The sequence below is a fragment of the Marmota flaviventris genome, chromosome 2, assembly GCF_047511675.1.
Source record: "Marmota flaviventris isolate mMarFla1 chromosome 2, mMarFla1.hap1, whole genome shotgun sequence".
NCBI classification, from domain to species: Eukaryota; Metazoa; Chordata; class Mammalia; order Rodentia; family Sciuridae; genus Marmota; species Marmota flaviventris.
Window position 1 is genome coordinate 64,361,492 of NC_092499.1, and position 15,025 is coordinate 64,376,516.

At 49.1% G+C, this 15,025-nt stretch overlaps 1 protein-coding gene across 3 annotated transcripts in view; it reads left to right on the forward strand.

The window, feature by feature from the left end:
* The window catches only part of Actn1 (actinin alpha 1), a 95,324-nt gene that overhangs the window by 53,734 nt on the left and 26,565 nt on the right, over positions 1–15,025 (forward strand). For all 3 annotated transcript variants that reach the window (XM_071607932.1, XM_071607933.1, XM_027929454.3), the window contains exons 3-6: positions 2,368–2,487; positions 9,559–9,645; positions 11,403–11,490; positions 12,203–12,281. In XM_071607932.1, coding sequence (XP_071464033.1) covers positions 2,368–2,487; positions 9,559–9,645; positions 11,403–11,490; positions 12,203–12,281 — 374 coding nt within the window. The remainder of the gene's footprint in view (positions 1–2,367; positions 2,488–9,558; positions 9,646–11,402; positions 11,491–12,202; positions 12,282–15,025) is intronic.

Genomic DNA, 15,025 nt, shown 5'->3' on the forward strand with positions numbered 1-15,025 from the left:
GATGGCTGAATAATATTCCATTAGGTATATTAATGCATTTTGCTTATCCAGCCATCTGCCCATAGATCCCTGGGTCGTTTCCACCTTCTGGCTATTGTGAATAATGATGCTGTGAACATGAGTACGGAAATACATTTTTTTTTTGAGCCCCTACATTCAACTCTTGGTTGTACGCCGAGAAGTAGAATTGCTGGATCATGTGGTGATTCTGTTTAATTTTTAAGGAAACACTATACCATTTTTTTCTGCTTTTTAGAATGTCCTTTCCTATCTCTCCAACATTCCCCAGCTGAAAACCAACTCATCAACCAGCCATTACTCATCTTCATTCCTCACCGCTTGGCTTGGCTTGGGGATGTCCACCAGGGGGGCTTCCCAGACATGCTGCCCGCAGAGGCAGACTCCCCACCCCTGTCCAGTGCCAGTAACATCCCACCATTTCCTCTGTTGGGGCTCACTTGTTTTCTTTCCCACTCCACGCTGTCTCCTTGGGGGTAAGCACTATTTCATTTCTGTGTCCCAGGTGCTTAGAACTGTGGCAGGCAGGTGACATCTGGAAATATTAGGGTGACTGGATGGATGCCCAGAGACGGGCTCGTGTGCATGACCTCGATTGTCCTACCAAACAGGTCAGGCTGTGCCCACAGGGAGCCAGGCCCTTCTGCAAAACTTGTGGACCTGTCTCTTAGGGCTGGGGGAGGCCTGACCAGTGACATGATGCTCTCCTCCTGTGTCTTTGGAGGTGGGCTGACTGCTGGGAAGAGGAGAAGGCCGGGGGGTGTAGCCTACAGAGCCTCTCAAAGTGCGGTCCCTGGACTGTGCACGCCAGAGTCATCAGGGCTGCTTGTTGAAATCCACATGCCCAGATCCCAGCCCAGGCCTCCTAAACCAGCCACTTGGAGGTGGTGGGGTTGGGGGGACTGGAGATCTACATAGCAAATTCTCTGGGGGATTTTGTGCTGACTGAAGTTTGAGAACTGCTGATGTGAGCCTAGGAAGCTCTTCCCACCCTCCAGTGTTTAACCCTGGCCTCGTCCTCTGTCCTCATGGAGGTCTGGGTGCAGCGAGTGTGCACAGCTGGGGAGTGGCTGGGAGCTCAGGCATGGCAGGACCTAGGGCTGGGCATTAGCAGGAGCAGCTGTCCAGGGAGGGAGCCTCCCAAGGGCAGACAGTGGCAAGACACCCTGCTGGGCAGTGGCCAGGGCCTAAGGAGGGTCCCAAGTGAGAGGTCTTGATTTAATAAGACCACAGCTCTGCTTTCCTAGGAGCGGACAGCCCAGTCACATCTCCGCAGGAAGTCTGTCTCCTCTAGAAGCTGGCAGGTGGCCACTGACAGGGTGGGCCTGGCCCAGTGTCCCAGCTGTAGTCCCTGTGCCCTCAGCCAGGGCTGCCATGCTGCACTGGGGGCCAGGCTCTAGGATAGTGATCTAAGCCCCTTGGGGTCTTTGGCCCCTCAGGGATTCTGAAAGCCGTGTCCCCTTTCCCTAGGTATGGCCATGTGCTTACACATTTTCCAGATCCTTTCGGGAGGTTCCTGGTTGCTCTCTGTCCTGGGATTGAAGTGTTCTTAACGGGATATCCGCAGAATGGGTTTTCTACTCACTCTGCTGCACCCTCTGACCTGGAAGCCTGATCGGAAGAAACTCCTCTGAGTGGAGGCTGGAGGAAGCTGGGGCAGAGGAGGGGAAGTAGGGTGGAGGTTTGATTGGCAGCTGAGCCCTGGGTGCTCACAGGGAAGCAGTGTTCTCAAATGGGGAGGGGATGCTATGCTGTAGATAGCTCCATTTCACCACCAGAGACTTCTTCTAAATGCTCTAGAGTGACCTAGCCATAGCCTCAGAGTTCAGGGCCTCTGTTCCTGCTGTTCCTTCTCCCTTTATCACCATTCCCTGCAGCGTTGGCCTGGCCACAGAGACTCAGGCCTCCCCTGACCATTCCTCAGTTCCTCCTCTTGGGAAGAGCACCGACCCTTCTTGGTATTTGTCTATAGTGTGTCTCTGTGTGTCTCTTTCTTTAAGGCCTGGAAGTCCTTCTGGACTATAATTTTGTAAAGGCCAGAAACTGTTCGGCTTGCCCCCTCCCCCATATCCCCAGCACTCCATCCAGCTGCTTGATTATATTGGAGGCTTAATAAATAGATGTTGAGTGAATGCATGTGGTTTCCATCTGAGTAGCGGAGGAGAGCAGAGGCAGGTGGCCTCTCCCTCTCCCTGCCTGCCAGGTGGCATTCCCCAGCTGCTCAGAGGCATGCCTGCACAGGGACGCCACCTCAAACACACGCACCTCAGGTGAGGGGGTTACAAGGGTAGCCCCGGGTCCTGGATAATTTCATCTCACCTCCCTTTTCTTTCCTCTTGATTCAATCAGGCGAACGCTTGGCCAAGCCGGAGAGAGGCAAGATGCGGGTCCACAAGATCTCCAATGTCAACAAGGCCCTCGATTTCATAGCAAGCAAAGGGGTCAAACTGGTGTCCATTGGTGCCGAGGGTGAGTAAGGCCTGCCGTCAGCTCTTCGGGGGAGCCTGATGTCCTGTGCACCCCAGTTTCATTGGTCTTTTCCGCCCTGACTCCCAAGTATCACTTGGCCTTTGGAAGCAGGTCCTCTAGCACCTCCATCTGGCCAGCCTGGAATTCTTCATGTTAAGGGCAGGACTTTTCTCTCAGGCTCAGCCCCGCCCCACACCAAGGATTTACACCCCCTTTTCTTTGCAACTGTTCCTGTGGCCCCTCTGCCAAGTCCTTGCACTGTGGAGTCTGGCAAGGTGGAAAGCTGCCTCCCTATACTTGGCCTCACCACACTTTGCTGCCTGCTGTATGTGGCTGGGGGAGGCTGGTGGGAGCCACGAGGCTCCATAGCCCTTGGGGAGATGGCCTGATCCCCAAAACACATTTTTTAAAAATGTTTATTTAGTTGTAGATGAACACACAGTATCTTCATTTATTTTTATGTGGTGCTGAGATTGAACCTAGTGCCTCACACATATGAGGTAAGCACTTTAACCACTGAGCTACAGCCTCAGCCCCCCGAAAACACATTTTTAATAGCATTTTCTTGCAGTGTAGCTTCTTGGCTCTTTTGCCATCACTTTAAAAAATCTGAATTCCCCCAAGCTTTTTAAACGACTCTAAGCATGTTATTAACAATTAAAAGGAGGTAGCATGCGTCCTGGGGTGCCTTGCAGTGGCTCTGCAGGATTGGGGTAGGTTGAGGCAGCTAGAATATGCTAACCAGGGCCCTTCATTAATGTGCCCTTGGACTCAGCAAGTATTTATTGGGCGCCTGCTGTATGATACAGAGATCTAAAGATGTATACAGCACCGCCTCATTCATTCATCCATTCATGATACAGCTGTAGCTGAGAATCAAGCACTCATGGGGTGGAAAGTGCCTGGCTGAGGTCTTTAACCAGCGAATCCCACTTAGTCCTCACGGTGACCCTCTGAGGTAGCTCTAGTTATTATTCTCTTTTTTTTTTTTTTTAATATTTATTTTTTAGTATTTGGCGGACACAACATCTTTGTTTGTATGTGGTGCTGAGGATCGAACCCGGGCCGCACGCATGCCAGGCGAGCGCGCTACCGCTTGAGCCACATCCCAGCCCCTATTATTCTCTTTTGACAGTGAGAAAGTGTGCATGCAGAGGTTACATTGCATTATGTAAATTGCCAAGCCAGAGTGCAAATCCAGGTCTGCCTGACACCAGAGAAGGGCCCCAGAGGGACCAGTCCTTGGACAGAGTCGGGGTCTTGCTCCTGGTAAGCCCACAGGAGCAGATCTCTTCTGGATAATGCTCAGAGTCCTCTTTCTTCTGGAATGGAGGGCTTTTATGCTGAAATCCCAAATTGAGAAACTTCAAGATGGATCAGCAAACTCTAGTGCATGGGACTGAGTCTGGCTGACACGGGTTTTTGTAAATATTGGAACAGAGCCACACCCACTGTATGCGTGTCATCTGTGGCTGCTCTCGGGCCACAATGGGTAGTTTGCTACCAAGACCATATGGCCAGCAAAGCAAAACTATTTCCTATCAAACTCTTTGCAGAAAATGTTTGCCAACCTCTGCCCTAGTCAGAACTCGGCTAGGGACCCCGAGCATCCCCGCAGATGGTGGAGGGCTCAGGAAATATTCAAAGCACCCTGCACATAGCAGAGTGCTCTCTTTTGTGATCAGGAAAATATTCTTGGCCATTTAATAAGAACAAAGGAATTTGTTGGAGGAATAAAAAACTTGGCAGAAACTGGTTTAGCTAACCGTGCACAGAAAGCCATGCAGGCGCACTCAATGGCCTGGTGCCAGTGCTGCCCCCCAAAGAAGGGAGGTGGGGGACTGTGAGGTGAGCCGGGGCGAGTGGAAGGGGTAGATGGGGACTGTGGTAAACTTGAGAGAGCAGGGCAGACGCCACATAGATCTAACCAGTCATCGCGGGGTTGGGAATCCAGGTCTAGCGCGGCAGGCTCCTCTAGCTTTTCAAAAGAAGCCAGAAGTACTGATTTTTAGAGAGGAAAAATTGGCAATTCACTAGAATAAGAAAAAAATATTTTTTCTTCTTCTTTTTTTTAAAATAAAAGACTCTGAGAGGAGAGGACGGAAGGGGGCAGTGGAAGAGACACCTTCCATGGGCCATCTTCTCCCATCATGCCAGTTTGTAGGATGGGAAGGACCAGCCATATTTTACAGTTGAGGAAACTGAGGCTCAGAAAAATTGCCAGAGAGGAAGAGTATAGTCAACGGGGCCCAGGCTCAGACCCAAAGTGCTCAACCAGGTGGGTGGGCTCCAGGACCCAACCTGAACTTCTGGTCTACCTCAGTAATGAAGGGGCAGGTCAGGTCCCAGCAGAGTGACCAGGAGCTGAGACGTGCCCTGGTGTGGACTCTGATCTTGCCACCTGTCCTGTAAAGTCCCTCCCCTGGCCGGCCCTGGTGTTCCAATTCCCTTGACACAGGCCTAACGTGAGATGCTCTTATCTCCTCACTGCCCTCGGGAGCCAGTGTGTCCAGCTGAGGCTTCCTGGTTTGAATCATCTACTCATTTCAAGCTGAGCCCGAGGATCCTGTGGGAAGGGCTGCTCTGCCAAGGCAGGAAGCTAGCTTAGCCGCCCAGTGGGTTTGTTTTTTAATGAAATGAGGTTTGCTGCTGTAGAGTATGAAGTGAAAGGCAGTGGATGGGGTGGCCGGGAATGAGCTCTCCTGGGGCTGGCGCGGGGGATGCTGTCACTCCTCCTAATGGAGGAGCATCCGGAGCTAGGAGCAGGCCCAGTCATTTGGTGTAAGAGCTAGACTCTCTGGTCCACTCTACAGGGCAGAACCAGGCCCTGAAGGGAGACCCTATGGACAGGTAGACTCTGGACAATGTGCCTTGGGGAATGGAATGAGTGCTCCTCATTTGGTCCCTGTCCCTGAAGGTGTCCAAATGGAGGCCAGAGGCAGAACACTTCCATAAGTCAGACAGAAGTTAGAATAGATGCCTAAGAATTCTTCTACCATTCTTTTTCTTTTCTTTCTTTTCTTTTTTTTTGAGAGGGGAGACCAGTGATTGAATTCAGGGGCACTCAACCACAGAGCCACATCCCCATCCCTAGTTTGTATTTTATTTAGAGACAGGGTCTCACTGAGTTGCTTAGTGCTTAGCTTTTGCTGAGGCTGGCTTTGAACTTTCAATCCTCCTGCCTCAGTCTCCTGAGCCGCTGGGATTACAGGCCTGTGCCCCACCGCGCCTGGCTTCTTCCACCATTCTTGATTCTAGAATGTTTGGACTTCATGAGTTTGAGTCGTGGCCTGGGCAAATGGTTGGAATTTAACCAGGGAAAGGAACCAGAGAAGGATATTTTAAGATCTTTGGGCAGAGAAAACTTGATGGTTTGGGTGCTGAAGAGTCTGAGGATGGTCTTGATGATTTAGCATCTGTCAGAATGGAGGGGGCTGTGGGTGCAAATAACAAAAGTCTTGGTCTGAAAAGTGGTGGCCCTGGGGTTCTAGTCTCTGTAACATGGGATTTCTGCAGCATGATTCACTCTGCTTTCTGAAGGTGGATAGGCGATTGCCTCCCTTTTGTGGGAAAACAGAGAAATGGAGCCTATGAGCAGCTTGGGAACGCACCCTAGACCAGGAGCCACACTTACGGGGCTGGCCGCTGCTTCTCCCACAGGGCTCGGAGAATCTCTCACGTGGTTTTCCTACAGTGCCCAGGTGTGGCTTCGGAACTCTCTGGGTGTAGCCTCCTGACATAAAGTGCCTCTGAGATGGGTCACCTCTGCTGCCCATGCACAGAGGCCTGGGAAAAGGATCTCCCTTGCTGAGGAGTGGGAAGGGGAGCCTTTGGGGAGAGTTCTGCTCTGCTGGGACATGGGACAGGAGCCAGGTGGAACTGGGCTGGAGAGGGCTCTTTAATTGAACTTACCTCACTCTGTTTATCCCTTGAACCTCTGTTTTCTGGTGAAACAACTTCTTTGGTATGAATGAGAATTCAGTAAACCAAGATCCGTGGGGGGCCTCTGAAGAAGAAGGAGAGGAGTAATTAGGACCCCCAAAGAAGCCACTGGCCCCCTGGGTGCTGGGAGTGCTGTGGGGAAGACAAAGCTGCAGGCCCTGAGCTCAAGGCCAGAGGGAGGCCAAGGTATTTGGTCTTCTAGCAGGGGGACAAAGGGGCGGAGAGTAGGGGCGGGGAGCCAGCACTGCAGCCCCCACCCCTGGAAAGGCCCAGCTGCAGGGTTACCACTTTTTCTAAGCTTAACAAACAAACAAAAGCCCCTCATATTTGATGAAATGGTGTCCGAAAGTTTTATTATAAAGATTTTTTCCAAGTCATTAAAAACTCATGAATGTGATGTTTAAATGGCTGCTTTAATCATCTGTTTGAGCACATCTGTGCTCCTTCCCACACCTGGGCCCTGCCCAGGAAGAGACTAAGTGTTTTGTTCTCAGGGGGCAGATGACAAGAATGTATCACCTGGGCCCACCCGCCCACTGTGGTTAGTGCCCGCTTGGTGTCCATCCAGCCATCCGATCATCAACAGATGGAGGGCTTTCTCAGTGCCTGGCACTGTACTGGGCTCCAGGTAGTAATGGACACAAAACCAGGAAAGAATCCTGACCCTGTGGAACTCGCTTTCTAGAAGGGGAGAGAACATTCATATATGTGACTGTCAGGTGGAGAAAAATGAAGCAGGGAGTAAAGTGGGTGGTCCAGGAAGGTGTCAGTGAGCTGACCTGAGGACAAACCACTGGACATCCTGGGAGGGGGAGGGGAGGGTAAGAGGCCGAGCCGCCAGACCCGAAGGGAGGGGCGCCTCTGCCCAGTGAGGGGCGCCTTAGAGCAGAGCGATGGGCTCTGGGGATTTACTATTGTACTCTGCGCATTCACACGGTTTCCCCTTTGGGGCTGTGATAAGTAACCAAACAACAAGCTATTTAGACAGAAGCCTCACTCTGCCTTTCAGGTCATGGGCCAGGGATAGATTCCTGGAGATAGAATTTCACTGCCCAAAAGATGAACAATTCTAAGATGTGGCCAAATTATTTCCCAGCAAGTCTTTTTTTTTTTTTTAAAGCCAATTTACCCATGTAGCTGTAATGTGATAACCTTGTTTGTACCAAGGCCTGTGCCTGTTTTTGAAGTTTGTTTTTTAACTTTGTTAATTTAATAGCCGGGAATATGTGTTTTATTTGTTTGAGTCCAAGTGAGATTCGAAAGATCTTATGAATTGGTTATTTGTAGTTTGTTTTGTGATGTGTCTGTGTAATGTCTTTTACCTGCTTTATCTATTGAGAGTTGAGGCTTTTTTTTTTTTTTTTTTTTTTAATCAGTTTAAACTCTTTAAATGTTAGAGATGTTAAACCATTGGAAAGTGTGATTTTTTTTCTCTAGGACTTGAACCCAGGGGTGCTCTACCACTGAACTGCCCAATCCTTTTTATTTCTAAATTTGAGACAGGACCTTGCTAAGTTGCCCCGCTGGGGTCTAGCTTGCAATCCTCCTGCCTCAGCCCCCCAAGTAATTAGAATTATAGGCGTGCACACCATGCCCAGCAGAAAGTCCATGTTTTAAAACATCAAAGCTGGGTGACTTGGGCTCCCCTTAGTGTGTCCTGTCAAACACTCACTCTCTGTGCTACTTATTCATGAATGGTGGCATACTTTTGCTGCTCTCTCTCTAACCCAAGGCTTTGAACCTGGCATCTGGGACTCTGATAGCAGGAAGAGTCACATCCCATCCCATGTCTCAGGTGGGCCCAGCACCCTGAGGCAGACCCTCAGGGTTGCCTGCCCCTTGGAATCCACTGTGGCCAGCCACTGCTCCGAGCTCTGTGTCTTGGTAGTCATGGAACAGTGTGTGGCGTTGACCTTGCCTTTGAGGAAGGGCTGAGTTCTTAGTGGAGCTTTCTTGGTGGGAATCCACACTGTAAGTAAGGAGTTTATGGAATACAAACCCTAATGGACTTGGGCAGAGGGAATCTGGACTCCCTGAAAATGGCCCCTTTTGTGGCTCTGTTGTCTTTCCTAAAATTTAACCAAGTGTACCTCGCCTTGGGCCAGGTTATTGCACCTGTTCAGCTACCAAGACCATAATGAGCACCACGTTTAGGCTCCTGAAGACAGGGCTTCTTTATGCCTGAATGCCCTGCCTTTGGGCATGATGAGGGGGAGAAAGAGAGAAAGAAAGAACATTAATAGAATTTAAGGCATTTAAGAATCTAAAAAAATGTTACTTAGAGTAAATACAGCAGCTTATCTCTTTGAGTTGAGATCTTAAAGCTGTTGTGTGATTTATAAACAAAAATTTAATAACCTAACTAATGGCATTATAAATTTGATTTTTGAGTCATTAGATCATTCAAATGGTGGTTAGCAAAACCATGTCAAATCTGTGACTTTCTGTTGCTCTTAGTGGCTTTCTGTGTGCGGATGGTATTTTAAGAGCTGTGATTGCCCAGAGACCCCCAGCTCACAGGGCTGCTGGGACATCTGTGACAGCATAGAAACTCAAACCCTCTTTAACAGGCCAGAGGCACAGTGCAAGGGCTAAGGGCACCCCCACTTCCCTGTGGCCTTTTCTGATGCCGCATCCACTGTCTCCAAGTAGAATCACCTACACCTTCCTTGTGCCTCAAATAGACTTCTCTCCTGGCACCTTTTGTGGTCGATTGTGCTAACTTTAAAGAAAAACAAAACAAAACCTCCTATTAAGACTAGAAGAGTAGAGGCAGGGGAACTAAGGGGTGGGAGAAGGGGAGTGAAATTGACCAAATTACGTTATGTGCATGTACAAATATGTCGCAGTGAATCCCACTATTATGTATAATTATAATGCACCCAAACCAAACCTCCTATTAGGGACTGGGGTGTAGCTCAGAAGTACAGCATGTGTTTAGCATGTGAGAGACTCTGGGTTCCATCCTCAGCACTGAATCAATAAATAAAAGTGTCATCTTTTTCCTCGAGAAGTAGGGCTCTGTGGTCTTTGATTCTTAGTGTCACATGGAGTGATCCAGGAGCTCAGGGAATGTTAATTCTGTCCTGCTACGACCTATCCTAACGTTTCCTGTTGTTCTTTCTCTAGAAATCGTGGATGGGAATGTGAAAATGACCCTGGGCATGATCTGGACCATCATCCTCCGCTTTGCCATCCAGGACATCTCTGTGGAAGGTGGGTTTCTGCCTCGTTGCCAGACTTGTGCCTCTCCCCTGCCTGTGTGTGTCTTCCTCCCTGGGATCAGCCAGGAGAACTCCCTCACCCCACCCCTACCCGCCAACACCACTACTGCAGTGACACTGGATTACAGGCTGCGTCCTGGGCTTCTTACCCATTTCTGCTTACCCATATCTGTTCTCTCTCCTAGTCTATGTTGAAAAGTATGAACTATTTGAGGTGCTGATTCCTATAGGCATGTTGGGCCAAAACTTATGGGATACAGCAAAAGCTGTCTAAGAGGAAAGTTTATAGCAGGAAGCAAGTAAATCAAAGGAATAAGCAAGCTATAGGCCTGTTGGCCCCATGGAAACACCCCACTGTGAAGATCCCAAGTCTGCTATGGGATAGTGTATTGGAAGCCCTGCCTGGCCCTTGGGTGGGAAAAGATGAGGACTTGGTTCTCCACTTTGCTCCCACAGCACCCTCTGGTGGCCACTTTTCAGAAATTCAGGGCCTGTCCTGGTCTGGGACAGTGATCTCTATCTAAACTTTTGACTCCACATTCCAGCACTTTTTGAACTTTATGTCTGATACGCATGTGTTTATTTTGCAACATTTATGCATTGCCATGCACATGATAAAACACATGCACCCAAACAAATTTTTAAAAGTGATATGGAGATAATATTTCTAAAAATATTTTTACTTCATTTTAATGGCATAGAAATCTTAAAAAAACATTTTTATTCAAAGGAACTTCTTAATGAAAATGATGTGGATTGAGTTGCATTTTTATGCGAATCTTGGTTCCACACTAGCAGTATGAGGGTCTAAGTTCTGTGTATACAATGTTAAGGGCTAGAGTCGGTGAATTGAATCACTAGTTAATTGTAGGGGCTGTAAATCCATTTTACCGATAGCCTTCTTCATGCTTTTTATTCTTTTGAGTGGACTTTTTATTATTTCCCATTGAATCATTATTTTAATCTTGTTATATAGTCAACAAAAAAGCTTGAACTAAAAAACATTCACCTTGCCAAAATTTTGTTCTTGTTTTTGCCTGAATTATAATTTTTCTAGGTATGCTTTACCATCATTTTGAAGTCCATTTTGTGAATCTGAAGTAAATGAGGTTGCTATGACCCATTTCACTGATACCATAACCTGCAATTCACAGGTGTGAACACAAGGGGGCAGTGTGCAGCCTCTCAGGTGTTGGGAGGTCCCTGCATCTCCTCAGATGCCTGCCTTAACTTACAGCTAGGTGACTTTTTGATGCACACAACAGCAGAGGGCAACAGCAGAGGGCAACACCGCCAATCCATGCAGTAAATACAAAGAAACCTTGTTTTTTTTAGATGGAAAAAAGAAACCTGAGTAAGAATCCTCAGGCTTTCTTCTGGCCCTTCAGGCTACGTGATTGTGTCTGGAGGTTCCTGGTCCTTTAGATTTCCCGGACTAATCCAAGTGGCTTCCAAAGTGATTGCCTGACAGGCTGCTGACTTTTCTTGTATCCCTACCACTTTGAATAATGGGAGTGGGGGAAATGCCTCTGAATGTCTCGTGGCTAGCTTGCTTCCTACATCGCTCTTCTATTTCTCAAATAACTTCTCAGATTTGTCAAGGAGAGAGAAATGTTGGCCGGGGCGTCTTTCTTCCTTGGTAGCAGCAGGGTTAGAATCTAGAGGTTGCAGTGGGGCCTCCTGGAAGCCAGCGCCCCTCCCTCCCCTAGATCAGCCTATTGATTCCTCTGCTCATCCCCTTCCCCACAGAGACCTCAGCCAAGGAAGGGCTGCTCCTGTGGTGTCAGAGGAAGACGGCCCCTTACAAAAATGTCAACATCCAAAACTTCCACATCAGGTGGGTGCCAGGGGCAGGGGCTCCTGTAGAAACTGGGCTGCTTCCATCAAGACCTCGTAGGGGCTGTCGCGCAGTGGCAGAGAGCTTGCCTAGCACATGTGAGGCCCTGGGTTCACTCCACAGCATCACATAAAAATGAATAAATAAAATACAGGCATGCTGTCCATCTACAATTACAAAAAATATTAAAAAAAAAAATAAAAAGAAAAGAAAGACCTTATAGGCCCCCTTGGTTACTCAGTCTCAGCTCTAGAACAGCTGAGGCCCTTGGGGAGGAAGTAGCTTTTCTGGGAAAGAATCTATTGCTGTCCCCTTGAATCCCTTCCCCCTCCCTGCAGGGCCTTGGACAAGGCCTTTGGTTGATATGTGTTACTAGGAATATTCCCAAGAAAAATGTCCAGGAATTCCCAATCTGGGGCTTCAGGTCAGCAGACTAGGGCCATGGACCTCCACTGGGGGAGGGATGTGTGTGACTGGTTTATCTCAACTTGCCAACCCCCCCACCAAGTCCTGACCTCAAGTTGCCTGGGATTATGGCATGAAGGGGTCTCTCTGGCCTGCTTTGTTTTGTGCTTTGAAGAATTACGTATTCATCTTGAATACAGGAGGCTCCTCTTGGTGCTCTGCCCTGGGGTAGTGCTTGATGGCCCCTGTTTGGCCACGCTCTGCAGACACCTTCTCACCAGCTTGTCCCCCTTTTCTCTCCTGGCAGCTGGAAGGATGGCCTTGGCTTTTGTGCCTTGATCCACCGACACCGGCCTGAGCTGATTGACTACGGGAAGCTGCGGAAGGTACACACTCACCTGACTTTGTGCCACCAGCCCCTGGTCCCGTGGCCTCCAGCAGCTGGGGACAAGGCTTAGGGAGGGCAAGACAGGGACTCCACTCTGAGAGCAAGGCTGAGGGATGTTGGCCCTATAGGCTAGCCAGACAGAGCCCATCTAGAGGCGAGCAGCAAACCACCCTCCCTGAATCTTGCTGCCCAAGAACCAGTATAGTGGTTAAAGGGCACTGGTTGTGACCTTGGTGAGACTTGTCATGAGCATCTTGGGAAAGGCCACCTTGGGAAAGGCCACCTCGAGAGCTCTCCTTAAGCTTCCAGTTGGTGATCTAGAATGGAATTGGAATTGGAATGTCACCTGTGCTGGAATCTCTTGGTGAGGAGGCTTAGGAATGACAGCCTTATGTTTCTCACATTCATCTCGATACCTAGAAGGCACAGTGTTCAATAAAGACCCCACCTTGCCTGAGCCCCAGGAAAGGCCTGTGGCTAACCAGTGGCCAAGCAGGGCTTGATGTTGCCCTGGCAACTCATGGTGGTGGCTGGCCCTCTGTTCTGGGGGTGTAGGTGAGCAAGCCACTAGAGGGCTTCTGTGAGGGAGGAAAGGAGGAGATTCCTATTTTCCATTTGCCTGCAGGGCCTCAGCCCTAGGAAGGGCCTATCTACAGAAGGCCATCCATCGGCCTGGCCCTGTGTGTGGCCTTGTGCACGGCTGTACAACAGCCTTTCCCCAGCTAACCTTTTGGGGAGAAGGTGGATCCCAGCTCACTAGATCAGCTGCTTTGAAAGGGAAAGAAAATCCATTTGAGACCCCCCCCCCCCACCTGCCTGGAAACTCTGTGCCCAAATCAAACAGGGCCAAAGTGGCAAACCCTAGTGTCATCGATGTTTTCTTTTGAAGGCGTCATACACACCTGCTTCCTGTTGCGCTGCTGCACTTTGGTGATGGGCGTGTGTGTGCCTGTGTCCCTGTGGGGGGTGTGGGTGTCAGCAGTCAAGTGAACACACAGCTGTTGCCTGCTGTCGTATAGAGAGGGGTCTGTGCTGTCCGTGCCTCTGAAGTCCCATCCCTGTCTCAGAGGTCCCATCCGTCTTGGCTCGTTGGGAGTCGAGAGTCCAGGGGACATCGACTGGTACCTGGTAGTGTTCTCCCCACCCTCTGTCCCTCTCTGGGTCTGTTGATATGCCCTTGCACATTCTTTCCTGTTTGGCCTCCCCTTCTCTTTAGCTCATCACTGAAGTCCAGCCCAAGTCCCAGCACAGAGCCAGGCCCAGGGAACAGTGAAGGCCTTCTGGAACACACAGGTGGCCAGAACCCACTGGCCCTTGGGCACTGGGGACACAGTCCAGGGGCTCCAGCTGGGAAGCTCTTTATTTCTGGCCCTGGCTATGGGAAGGCCTCTTGGCGGTCCCACATGGGGCAGCCAGGGCACACCTAAACCTGTGTGCTGGCAGCTGCCGTGCAGGCCCGGGTGGAAATGACCTTCACCGTTTGGCTGTTTTTATCATCCTGGCTGCTGTCAAATACTTTCCTAGAAGGACTCTACTTACTCTATTTTGAACAATTTCCTCCTGAAAACTTCCGAAGTGAACGTCTTCATCTCTTTGTTGCTTGTGATTCTCATTTGAGTAAAACAGGGAAACAGCCCTAGACTGGCAGAACCGGCCCTCTTAGATCAGTCTCAGGGAACAGCAGGGGAGTGGGGACTCTCCTCATGAAAGGTTTGGTTTTTTTCGCCCTACATTAAAGTTCTTTAAAAAAACAAACAAACAAACAAACAAAGAAACAACTAGCCAGGTGTGGTGGCACACAATGTGATCCCAGCAGCTCAGGAGGCTGAGGCAGGAGGATCCCAAGTTCAAAGCCAGCCTCAGCAATTTAGTGAAGCCTTAAGCAGCTAAGTGAGACCCTGTCTCTCAATAAAAAATAAAAATAGACCTGGGGATATGGCTCAGTGCTTGAATGCCCTTGAGTTCAATCACCAGGACCAAAAAAAAAAAAAAAGAAAGAGCCCCCCAAAATAAAACAAAACAAAGTTGTGGTAAAATAAATACGTAACATTTTTAAAAAAATATTTTTAAGTATGCAGTTCAGTGCCCTTGTATACACTCACATTGTTGTGCAAACATTACACATCCAAAACTTGTTATGTTGCAAAACTGAAATACTGTGCCCCCTCTCTCTCGCCAGCCCCTGGTGAGTTTCCGTCTCCATGAATTCAACCCTCTACGTACTTCAAAAAAGTAGCATCCTATAGTGTTTTTCCTCAGCATAATGTCCTCAAGGTTCATTGTGTTGGAACATGTATCAGAATCCCCCCCCCGCCCTTTTGAGGCTGAGTAATATTCCATGTGTGTATGAACCGTGGTCCACTTACCCATTCCTCTGTTGATGGACACTTGGCTTCCACCTTTGGGTTCTTGTGAATAATGCTTCTGAGAATGTGAGTGTGCACATATCTCACCGGGACCCTGCTTTCAATTCTTTGGGGTTGTACACGCAGAAGTTGGAATTGCTGGATCATATGGTCTCACCACAAAGTGGCTGCATCTTATTCTATTCCCATCATGATGACATTACATTCCAGTGCACAAGGATCCCAGTTTCTCCTCATCCTGCTCAGTTTCCTGGAAAAGTTAGCAGAGGTAGGAGTAGTTTAGAAGCTGTGGCTATCTGAAGAAACGCCAAGATTTCATGAAATAAGAACATGAAAGGGCCCCTGCTCTCCCCCTAACTAGCCACAGTTAAGATCT